General features: G+C 45.4%; 1 protein-coding gene across 1 annotated transcript in view; it reads right to left on the reverse strand.

The window, feature by feature from the left end:
* The window catches only part of Hyi (hydroxypyruvate isomerase (putative)), a 2,757-nt gene extending 271 nt beyond the window's left edge, over positions 1–2,486 (reverse strand). Inside the window, exons 1-7 of the mRNA XM_008845357.2 lie at positions 2,240–2,486; positions 2,050–2,161; positions 915–1,029; positions 672–750; positions 538–587; positions 380–449; positions 124–258 (exon numbers count right to left, since the gene is read on the reverse strand). Coding sequence (XP_008843579.1) covers positions 124–258; positions 380–449; positions 538–587; positions 672–750; positions 915–1,029; positions 2,050–2,161; positions 2,240–2,438 — 760 coding nt within the window. The 5' untranslated portion in view covers positions 2,439–2,486. The remainder of the gene's footprint in view (positions 1–123; positions 259–379; positions 450–537; positions 588–671; positions 751–914; positions 1,030–2,049; positions 2,162–2,239) is intronic.
* Positions 2,487–11,850: the final 9,364 nt, after the last annotated feature.

Below are 11,850 nucleotides of genomic sequence, written 5' to 3' on the forward strand. Positions count from 1 at the left end.
AACAGGGCAATGGCACCCCAACCCACAAAAGAAAGAACAGCCCCCATCCAACCCCTGCCTGCCCCCCCCCCCCCCCCCCCCACCCCCGCAAAGTCTTTTTCCCAGGGCCACCTGGAGCCTCACCTCGAGGTTGATACTCGCAGCCCACAAAGCCTTGGTAGCCTTCATCTTCCAGCAGCTGGAACAGGTAGGAGAAGTCCAGCTCTCCAGAGCTGTCTGGCTCCCCTCGGTCTGGGACCTGTGCCACCTGCACATGCCCTAGGGACAGATGGAGAGATGCATGGCACCCAGGCTACTGTTGAGACAAGAAGGGGTTGAAAGGGTGGCAAGTATAGAGAACAGCACCAGACCAGAGAGGAGCGTAGAAGGGAGCCCTCACCGACAATAGGCAGGAACTCCCGGATGTTTCCCGTCAGGTTCCCATCCATGATCTGCCAGTGGAATATGTCCTGGGGAAGAGAACGCTCAGAACCCTTGGTGTCCCCCACCATTCTTCCCAGACTGGAAAACGTGACTTTTTGAAGCACCTTTTCTCACCATTTGTAATTGGAGATTGGGTCTTCCAACCTTCTGCAAAATGGCTGCCGCTGGGAATAAAACCAGGGAGAGAGCCATGAGACTGGGGAGCACAGGAATCAAGGAGAGGAAGAGGCACAGGCCTGGTGTCCTACCCTGCTGGGGTGTGTCCAGGAAGTACTGGGGGTCTGTGATGCGTGTGTTAATGGGCTCCAGCAGTCCCATGAGGTCCTCCTAGTACGCATTGAAGGCTGTCAATAGAGATCCTTCCCACACTGTCCCCGTCTGTCACTAGTCGGCACCCTTGCCTGCCCCCCTGATGTGAGCCATTGCCCAGCCTTGTACCCCACCTGTCCCTGCTGTATAGCCTTGCTCCCCAACATGTTTCCATCTTATACCTGGGCCAGAACCCCAGCTGCATGCCTCAGGTTCTCCAGAAAAACTGCCTCCATCTCACCCCTAACTGCTGCTCGGTCAGCCCCTCGGGGCACTCGGCCAGCCATCAGGTGAATCCTGTGGAGAAGGTGGTAGGGAAGCACTCATGCCCTCGATTCCCTATGCATCAGGATGCCTTCTGACTGTACCAGCCCCTCCCATTGCTCCAGGTCTTCTATCCATACCTTATGAGCCATGACGCTCTGGCATCTCAGTAGCCTCGGGCACCTGAGTGTCCCAACGCGAGTCACTCACTGCCTTTTTCCAGCCAACCCATCAGAGCCTCAAGTCCATCCCTTAGTCCCCCTGTACTCTTAACCTCTTCCCCTTGTTCCTTCTCAGCCTATAAGCATGCTTGAGGCCCAGCTTTTAAAAATGACTGACCTGTACCCTTCTCAAACAGTCCATCTTGCTTATCAACTTCCTCTCCTGCATCTGTTTCTTGGCCTCTTCCCATCTGTTTTCTGGTCCTAGCACTGACCAGTAATGAGCCCCTTGTTGCCGGTTGCTTCTCTGCACTTGTATTTGACCTCTGCTGGACTTGCTGTCTTTTCTCTCTGTACCACTATGAGGCTGCATCCCATGATCTGATCTTAGCTACCTTCAAATTCAGTGGGTACTGCAGGCATTCCCACCCTCCCAACCCAATGTGCTACATGTCCAGTCTCATGAACTCAGCTGGACACACCAACTTGCCTCTTGCCTCTGGTCACAGCCTGCCTGGAACAGTATCTCCCACCCATGAAGTGGCTGTCCAGACCCAGTTCCTGCATTACTATCTGCAAGCAGCTTTCTTCAGTCAGGGTCAGGGGCCTACCCTGCTCCCACAGCTTGCTCGGCCTGTGCTTGGATGCTTTACAGGCTGCCTTTACCTGGCTATCTCCCTGATCAGACCCCAGTTCCCAGCATGGGATCCCAGCACAGTCCGAGCTTTGAGAGTGGCAAACAGAATGTCACCGACAGATGAAATACAAAAAGTTGTTTACGAAGGTCCAGGATCACAGGGGTGGAGAAAGGAAAGCGCCAAGTGTCTCAGAGCCCGCGTCCTCTTCCTGACCCGGCCGCAGGGCCGAGGAGCTAGAGGGCATGGTGGGGTACCTGCGACAGCCCAGAGCCTTGGCGTACCGCACCGCCTGCTCGAGCCCCTCTCGGAAGGCCGCCTGTCTCCCGGGGACGGCCCCCAGCCCCATCTCCCCCTTCTCTCGGTCTCCTGCGGAGAGAGGCCGCGTCAGTGCGAACCCCGCACGCCGCTGCCACCCCCCCCCCTCCCCGGTCTGGTCCCGCGCACCCGGGGGCGTGTTGATCAGCACCAGCTGCAGCCCCGCGGCCCGCGCCTCCCGCGCCAGCTCCTCGGGCGGCTCCGCGTACGGCCAGGCCACCTCGGCTGCCTCGAAGCCCGAGCGGCCGGCCGCCTGCAGCCGAGCGGGGAGCCCGGGGAGCTCCGAGAACAGCCAGGACAGGTTGGCCGAAAAGCGCAGGGGAGCCATGCTGGAGCCCGAGGCGGGGCGCCGGAAGACGGAAGCAGGCGGTGCCGAGGGCGTGGTTTCAGGGGTCTGAGCGCTGCGTGTGGTCCACCTGCGGCCGCAGGAAGGACATTTCCCCCCCCCCCACCCGGCGGGGAGACGGGGCTCTGGGCAAAGGCCTCCCAGAGGACATGGGGTCTAAGTGTGCCCTCCAATGATTAGAGAGGCGAGTGCTCACTATGGGACGCCCGAAGCCTAAAGCAGTAACTTTTTTGAGTCAGAGTCGCTGTGTCCCTGCTAGCCTAGAACTCAGGCCGCGATCCTCCAGCCTCAGCATTCAGATGCTGGGATTACACCACCACATCCGGATATATATGTCACCAATGATCAAACCCCCAACCCATTGACTTTCCCATACAGACTTTTTTTTCTAAAGTGCATTTTTTTTTCTCAGACAATAGCCTATTTTCAAACAATATCGTATTAGCATTTCCCCATGTTCTTCAGTACTCATCAAAGTCATGGCAATAGCTGCCTTGCACACATAGACAATTCATAATTATCATATTGCTGTTGATGGTGTGTGTGTGCTCTCGCGCTATAGGAGCACTTTAATGCACCTCTGGGTCCCCATCTCTGCATCTTTTAAATCTCACATCACAAACATCACTGTGGTTGCCAGTTCTCGATATTTGTCCATCGAGTGCTGCACCACCCTAGCTGCACTGGCGGTTAGAGGCGAGGGGGGTTGGGGAACACACGAGTCTCAGCTTCCGCTGATTGGATCGTGGGAGGACAGCTGATCCAAGGACACCCAATCAGGCCAATCAAGATCCTCTTACCTGGACTTAGATCTGCCAGATGACTGGGTCTGTAGAAATAACTGGAGTTAAATGATAAAGAAAAGCTAGAGCACAGATGGTGAGGAAAGGCAGCACGTTGAGAAACCCTGCCGTCCCCAGGCGGCTGCTCCCAGGCTGGGTACACTTGCAGGCTGCCGTGTTCCTTCACTGTAAGGCCTCTTATGTTGAGATAATTTGAAGGAATCTTTCATATACAGCAACTCAGCTTCTAGGGCACATAGAATTATATGGCCAAAAAGTGGAAACATCTTTAAATTCCTGATAGCTGTACTGAATTGCTTTTCAAATGAGTAAATTTATAAAGGTCATGTGCATCTATAATTCCAAAGACATGGGAGGTTGAGACAGGGATTATGAGCTCAAGGCCAGCCTGAGCAGCATAGCAAGACCTTTGTCTCAAAAAAAAAGTTTGTCTTTTCTTTAAAAAAAAAGGTTTTAAAATGTAAATTTATGAGGCTGGAGATATGGCTCAATAGTTAAGAGCATTGACTGCTCTTGCAGAGGACCTGGGTTTGATTCCCAGCACCCACATTATGGCTAACAACCATCCTTACCTCCAGTTCCAGCGGATCCCACACTCTCTTCTGACCTCCTGATCTCCACAGGCATTACATTGGTGCACTTACACAATATACTCATACACATAAAATAAGTATAATAAAATATTTTTTAAAAAATAAAATGCACATTTATGCCCCAATACTTCATGAGGAGACATCACCTCGGTCTGTTTTCTGAGAATGGAAGGTGCCCATCTTGCAGTGTTTGTTCTGTCACTGCCTAACCTCATCTCACATCAAGCCCACTCAAACACCCGGGGTCCAGGCTCATCCCATAGTTAAGCCAAGTGCTTGGTGGGTTCCATTCTTCGGCTCTCCCTCCAAGGATATGCGCACTAGCTCACCTGGTCACCTGATTTCTTACCCATTTGCAGTTGACTTTACTCTCGGACCTTTGACTTGTTCTAGAACATGTTTCTTGGGTAGAGTCCAATCAGCCTCACTAAGTTATGAATTTTAATCAGTCAGCAGGTTTACAATTCAAAGTTGGCAACCCAGAGTGACATTAAGGGAAGAAATTTTTTTATTAACTCTCCACTGTAAATCCCTCACCTATGATGAGGTATTTTATTTAAATTCTTAATAGCATTACCATGTCCTGGGTTCTGAATCAGGAATAAAATGTGTCCAGCCCATAGTGATGCATAACTTCTTTCTTTATATATCCTTTATTGTTGCAGGGATAGTGTATCTAGATAGACATGACTCATTTTTCTCTCAATTCCCTTACAACACCTTCACTAAAACAAATACGTAAGGAGTACAATGTCCATGAAAATTCTTTTCTTTTTTTTCTTGTTAAGGATTAAACCCCGGTCCTTGTGCATACTAAGTGATTGATTGCTCTACATTGAGCTACATCCCAGCCTGAAAATTATTTTCTTTATTCACAACTTCATTATCTATACTTTCTATCGCTTTGCAACATAGACATTGTACTGAGTTATTATTTCAAGCCCCGACTCTTTGCATTTAACTTTTACCCAGAGAACTTGCACAGGAGTGATGTTTACTTACAGCAATAATAATCTGTAACTAGTTAATGGATGATGGCTGAACCTTGAGTGTAGAGTTCAGAGTCACATTTGATAATTGGATAGCATTTGCCAGCGTGGTGAAACATATTTCAATGCCTGTGTGCAATACAAATCAAACCCTCAGTGAAATTTCATTTGATATCTTCCAGACTGACAAAAATATAAAAAGTCAGTATTAAATATTGGGTAGGATTTAGAAGAACCAGAATGCTTACTGTAACCACGTTGGAAAACAACTTGTCATTGTCTGATAAAGCTGATATGCCCTTGTTCCAACAGTTCCTTTTCCAGGTGTATTCCCTGAAGAAACTTTTGCGCAAGTATGCCAGAAACAAGCCCAGTGATTTTCATAGAAGCACTATTTTAATAGCAAAAAGATAAAACCAGCCCAAACGTCCATTGAGGCCCATGTAGATGAGTTGTAGGGTAGCCAAACAGATTGCATAGAGTAGGGAAGACAAACTGGGGCTCAGATGAGAAGTCTGAACTTGCTCTTGCTTTGGAACAGGATCTGAAGCCCTGGTGAAGCCCGGCTCAAATTGAAAATATCATTGTGACTACATCAACAGACAAATCCCAGAAACACAAATTTGAGAGAAATACACGCATTAAAAATTGGGGGGGTATGTGTGCTGGAGAGATGACTCAGCAGTTAAAGAACACTGGCTGTTCTTGCAGAGGACTGGGGTTCGGTTCCCAGCACTCACATGGCAGGTAATAACCATCTGTAACTCCAGTTCCAGGGGAACTAAAGTTATCAGAAGTGGTAAACCACCCAGTATGGGTGATGGATACTGAACTTGGATTCTCCAGAAGAGCAGTGAGTGCCCTTAACCACTGAGCCATCTCTCCAGCCTCCCAGATTTTTATTTATTGTTATTATGTTGTGTATGCATGGTGTGTGTGAGTTCAGGTGTGCACATGCCACAGTGCTCTTGTGGTTGAAGACAATTTTCAGAAGTTGGTTCTTTCTTGCCACCATGGGATCCTGGGATTGACCTCAGGCTGTCAAGTTTGTGGAGCAAGTGCCCTTACCCACTAATCTTCCCAGCCCTGCTTCCATTTATACAAAGGCAGGGAAAGACCAAAGTCTTGTGTGGGGATATGAACACAATGAAATGAACGGTGATCACAAAATGCAGCTTGATGGTGTCTGGAGGGGAAGGAGCAGTGGTCTTTGGAGACTGTGAACACCATGGCCAGTTCTTCCCTTAGCCTGGGTGCTGCAACCATGTGTGCTAACTTTCTCATGCTTCTTTATCACTTACATATGTTATATCGGCATCCTTTTATGTATCACTTTCATATTTAATAAAAACAAAACTTTAAAACCTTCTGCATGCATTCCTGCCACCTGTTAGCACATTTTGTGTTAACATTTTCACTGTGGTAGCATCACTATCTCAAGGTTTTCTACAGACTCAGCTTGCTTGTGTTATTTGTATAGTGTGGGCTATAATTACTACACTATAGATTGTCGCTGCTCAGTGTAATGGCCTTTTAGTATATTATCTTCTCAGAATCTGTAGTGAGCAGCCTATGAATGGTACCCAGTGATCTCTGCCTCCTGGTATTCAAACCCCTGAATATCCCTCTCCCCTTGAATATGTGACTCAGTTCTGAAAAATAGGATTGGAAAAGTGATGTGATGATACCTCAGAGATTAATTTTTTTAAGGTTCTGGTTGGGGCTGGAGAGATGGCTCCATGGTTTAGAGCACTTGCTGCTCTCCGCAGAGAACTGGAATTCAGTTCCCAGCATTCACATGGCAGCGTTCAACAACCATCAGTAACTCCAGTTCTTGGGGATCCAAGGCCTTTTTCTGACCTACTCAGATACCAGGCATGCACAAGGTGCACATATATACATGCAGGCATACATATAAAATAAAAATAAATAAGTTAAAGGGCGTGACTGCTGTCTTGGGTTCTCACTTACCTGCTCTGAGGAAAACTAGCTGCTGTCTTATGAGCTGCCCTATGGAAAAACCTAGGAATTAAAAATCCTGATGTCTATAGTTACTATGGACTAAATGTGTGGTCCCCACTCCTTCTTATGTTGAAACCCTGTCTCAATCAGAATTTCTATCTTTGTGACAAATACCTGAGAAAAACAATCAAAAAGAAGGAAAACTTATTTTGCCTCATGGTTTCAAAGATTTCAGCCCAAAATCTTTGGGCTGGGCAAGGCAGACTATCCTGAGCATGGGACACAGGCTGCTCACCTCATCGCAGCCAAGAAGCAGAGAGGCCTAAGGGGTAGGAGTAGGCCTCATGTGCCCTTCAAGGGTACAGTCCAGCAACCATGTCCCCAGTGCACAGTTCTGCTACCTCCCCATAGTCATCTATTCAGGTTTTGAATCCATTAATGGATTAAACCATTAAGTATGTCAGAGCCCTCACAATCTAATCATCTCTGGAAAAGCCCTCACAGACACACCTAGAGGTGTGCTTTACTAATCTCCTAGGTGTCTCTCAACCCAATCAAGTTTACAATTCAGATTAAACACCACAAGTTCTAATTTCCAACATGATGATATTTAGAACCTTTGGGAAATCAACAGGTTTAGATGAGATGGTGAACATATATTCCATGATGGAGTTAGTGTCCTTTTAAGAAGAGGCCAAGAGGGCTGGAGAACTAGCTCAGCAATTAAGAGCAAAGGTCCTGGGTTTAGTTCCCAGCACCCACATGACAGCTAGCAACCACCTGTAACTCTAGTTCCAGGGATCCAACACCCTCTGTGACATTGTATGCACAGAAGCACTTACACGCACACAGGCAGAACACTCATACACATAAAATAAAAAAATATTTTTTAAAAAGGAAGAGGTCAAGAGACTAGAGCAGTGCTTATGTGAGGGACAGCATGAAGGCAGTCACCTGCAAGTCAGAAAAGTGTCCTCACCAGGAACCTTGATCTCTGATTTGCCAGACTCCAGAAATAAATGCCTGTTGTTTAAGCCATTCATCTATGTCATGTTTCCATACCTGAGATAACCAACTTATAAAGAAAAATAAAATACTTATTTTGACTCATGGTTTCAAATGTTTTGGTCCTTGATTGCTTGTTGCTTAGGGCCTGTGGCAAGGTAACACACCATGATGGAAGCACATGGCCATACAAAACTGCTTGCTTCATGGCCAGGAAATGAAAGAGAGAAGAGGAATTGGGGGTCCTATAATCCCCTTTAAAAAGTACACTCTTCAGTGATCTGGAGGCCGGGCCCCACCTCTTAAGGGTTCCATTACTTCCTAGTAGAGCCAAGCTGGGACCAAGAATGTATCAGATGGGCCTTTGGGAGGCATATAAGATACAATGGCACAGTCCAAGCTAGAAGCTGGCAAGGACCCAAAGCCTACCAAGAGCCACATAAGTGAGCATGGAAGCAGATCTCCTTCAATGAGCCTTAAAGTGACTATAGCCTGGCCAACACTTGAGTGGAGCCTTGTGAGAGATACCGAGTAGGAAAAAAAAATCTGATTATGTTATGCCCGATTTCCTGATTCTGAGAAACTCTTTGGTGGAGAACATTTGTTATTTTAAGACACTGAATTTGGGGATAGCTAGAAATAGAGGGACTCTCTTTTTCTAGGAGCAGTTCCCTTATTCGAGGGAACTACTGTATGTCGCCTTCATCTCTTCACCTTAAGGTGTGAATGGGTCACAGTAAAACGTCACCTGACCCACGCTGGACTACCATAATATCTGTTATAGATGTTGGAGGTTGCCTTCCTGGCATCTGTTCTCTCTTTTCTCCCTCCTAGTAGAGCCACATTCATGGTGACAGACAGCCTGGGAGACAAAAGCTAATGTCGGAGAGAAGAGGCAAAGAAAAACAAAGAGAGGTACGGGCTTGGCACTTGGAACTTTTGTAAGGGAATCAGCCAAGCTGGCCTTCACGTTTTATCTTACCTCTTTCCAAAGTCAAGATCTCCCAAAATTAACTTGCTTTTTTCCCTCCCAAGTTCCAGTATTGTGCACACATCAATAAATATTTGATTCTCTTGGTAAAAAGCAACGGAAAGACCTAACATTGGGACACTGGGACCAAGTATTTACATCATTTCATGCATCTATATAATTTCACATAAATTACAGTGAAAGGCTGGGTGGCCCCACAGCAATATAAAGATTTCAATGTCTAAGATACCTCCTTGTCTGGCAAAGTCACGGATTATGCTAATGTTTTTAGTTCACCCACTTTTCCTTAAACTCTTTATTATCTTGCTCTGTGTAAGAACGTTTTCAGTTCAACTTTCTTACCTGAGCAACTAGTTTTCCATCACTTCCTTTCAGTGTGCTTAAACCGGGCCCCATATATCATGCTATATATTTTCACACCCAGTCATGTGCTCAGCCACAATGGCCTAGCTTTGAGCATATCAACATTCAAGTGTCACTCTACTATTATTATTTTTTGAGCCATTGAGCCTACATTTCTAACTCTTTAGAATTTAACTTTCTGACTGTACTCAATTTTACCAGTAATAGTCCACATCACATGGATTCATGACAGCCTGTAACAGTGTCAAAAAGGAAACTAAATCTTGGATAAAATTTTCCTTTCACAGACTCCTATTGTATCCAAGCTTTCGTTCAGGAATATCCATGATACATCCACATTTGAGACTCTGTAACGAAAATGTCAGCACATTTAAACAAAATAATGTCTCACACACAGTGCATTGAATAATAGCATCGTTATACAAAACAGGATTGAATCACTTTACAAAATTCATACTTGCATAAGCAATTACCTGTATTCTTGGAAGAATATAATAATATTTGCTATTCCATGTTACACACTTTTCTCTTTCAAAGGAGGTTCCTATAACTGGCCCTTTATCCTGAGTTTCTAGTCTATTTCCAGGTGGCTGGACCACATCCAGAAGCTCTTCTTCTCTTGCGTATGCATGCTTAATAGCAAACCAAGGCTGTTGGCAGTCTCTTGGAATGTTAACTAATTGCACTCCCATCCTCATGTAAACTAAACTCAGCAATACAGCCCACACAGGTATAAACTTTCTAAGTTGATTAAGTTGGTAATTTTGGAAAAAATATCAATAACCCTGAGTACAGAATCCAACCCTTCACATATTTTACCTCTTACACCCAGAGGTGCTATTCATGTTATGTTTGTATTTTTTTAATTATGTGTCTATAGTGTATTGCCTGCATGTGTGTAAGTACACTCATGTCATGCAATGCCTGCAGAGGTCAGAAGAGAACATCAGATCCCCTGGAACTGGAGTTACACAGATGGTTGTTAGCCACCATGTGGGTTCTGGGAATCGAACCCAAGTCCTCTGCAAGAGCAGCCAGTGCTCTTAATCGCTGAGCCATCTCTCCAGCTCTTATGTATATTTTTTAACTTAGCACTAGATATGAATCACCTCTGCATAAAAAAAACATGAAGCCAAACTACTTTATTCTTTTCTCTCTTTGTTCAGTTGTTAACACTTAGTTTTGAGTGCATATGTGTGTACATGCTCATATGTGAGGGCAGTGATGTACTATGCAGGTCAGAGGACAACCCCAGTGTTGGTTAGTCCTCACCTTCCATCTTACTGGGACAGAATCCCTCCTGTTGTTTGCTGCACTGCTGTGCTCCAGGCTAGCTGGCCTTCAAGCTTCCAGGTACTCTCCTATCTCTGATTCCCATCTCAGTGTAGGAGTACTGGGATCAAAGACATATGCCACCTTGTCCAGCTTTTACATAGTTCCAGAAACATGAACTCAGGCTGTCAGGTTTGCACAGCAAGAGCTTTTTACCCACTGAGCAATCTCCTCAACCTGGCCAGTCTTTAACTGTGTTTTATTTTAAAATGTGAAGATGTGGGACTGGTAAGATGGCTCAGCCAATAAGAGTGCTTACCATGCAAGCCAGACAACCTGAATTTAAGGAAAGAACCAACTCTTGAAAGCTCCTCTTAGACCTCCACATGTGTGCTGTGGTACATACACCTGCATACACACACACAGACACACACACATTAAAAATAATAATAAATAAAATAAGATTTTATTCTTCTTCTAATAGATAAGATTGCTTCCATATCTTCACTATTGTAAACAATAAGCATCTTTGCATATGCTTTTTGGGTACTGATTAGAATAATTGTCCCCAGAAGTAGATGTCTAGGTCAAAGGGCATGGATATGTAAAAGTCTAACTCACTTCTAAACTGCGCTTCCCTTTATCCACTGAGATTTCTGCTAATAGCCTATAAGAGTGCCTATTTTTCTACATCTTTTTTTAAAGGTTTATTTTTTAAAGATTTATTATTTTTATGTGTATGAGTGTTTTGTTGGCATGTGTGTATGTGCCACATGTGTGTCTGTTGCCCGTGGAGGCCAGAAGAGGGCATTGCATCACCTGAAACTGGACTTATAGCTGATTTTGAGTCACCAGGTAGGTGCTGGGAACCAAACCTGGATCCTCTGCAGGTGCAGCAAGTGCTTTTTATGGCAGAGCCATCATCTCCTCAGCCCCTATTTTTCTACATCTTTATCAACACTAGACAATATCAATCTTTTAAATGCTGACAATCTAAAAGAAGAAAGTTTTTATTATTTTATTTTGTGTTATTTTATGTATATATGTGCATGTGTATTTGTGGGTGTGCACACACACATAGTTTCTGTGTATGGAGATCAGAGATCAATGCTTCCTGGAACGTTCCATACCTTTCAAAAAAATTATTATTTTTGTTTTATGCGTATGAGTGTATTGCCTGCATTTTTGCACCCGTGTCATGCAATGCTCATGGAGATCAGAAAGGGGCATTGGATCTCCTGGAACTGGAGTTACAGATGGTTGTTAGCCTCCATGTGGGTTCTGGGAATTGAAGCTGGATTCTCTGAAGAGCAGCCAGTGCTCTTGACTGCTGAGCCATCTCTCCAGCCCCACACCTTATTTTTTTTTTGTGACAGAGTATCTCACTAAGCCTGGAGCTCATAGATTCTGCTGGAC

This window comes from Nannospalax galili, unplaced genomic scaffold (assembly GCF_000622305.1).
Source record: "Nannospalax galili isolate Female #2095 unplaced genomic scaffold, S.galili_v1.0 scaffold1402, whole genome shotgun sequence".
NCBI classification, from domain to species: domain Eukaryota; kingdom Metazoa; phylum Chordata; class Mammalia; order Rodentia; family Spalacidae; genus Nannospalax; species Nannospalax galili.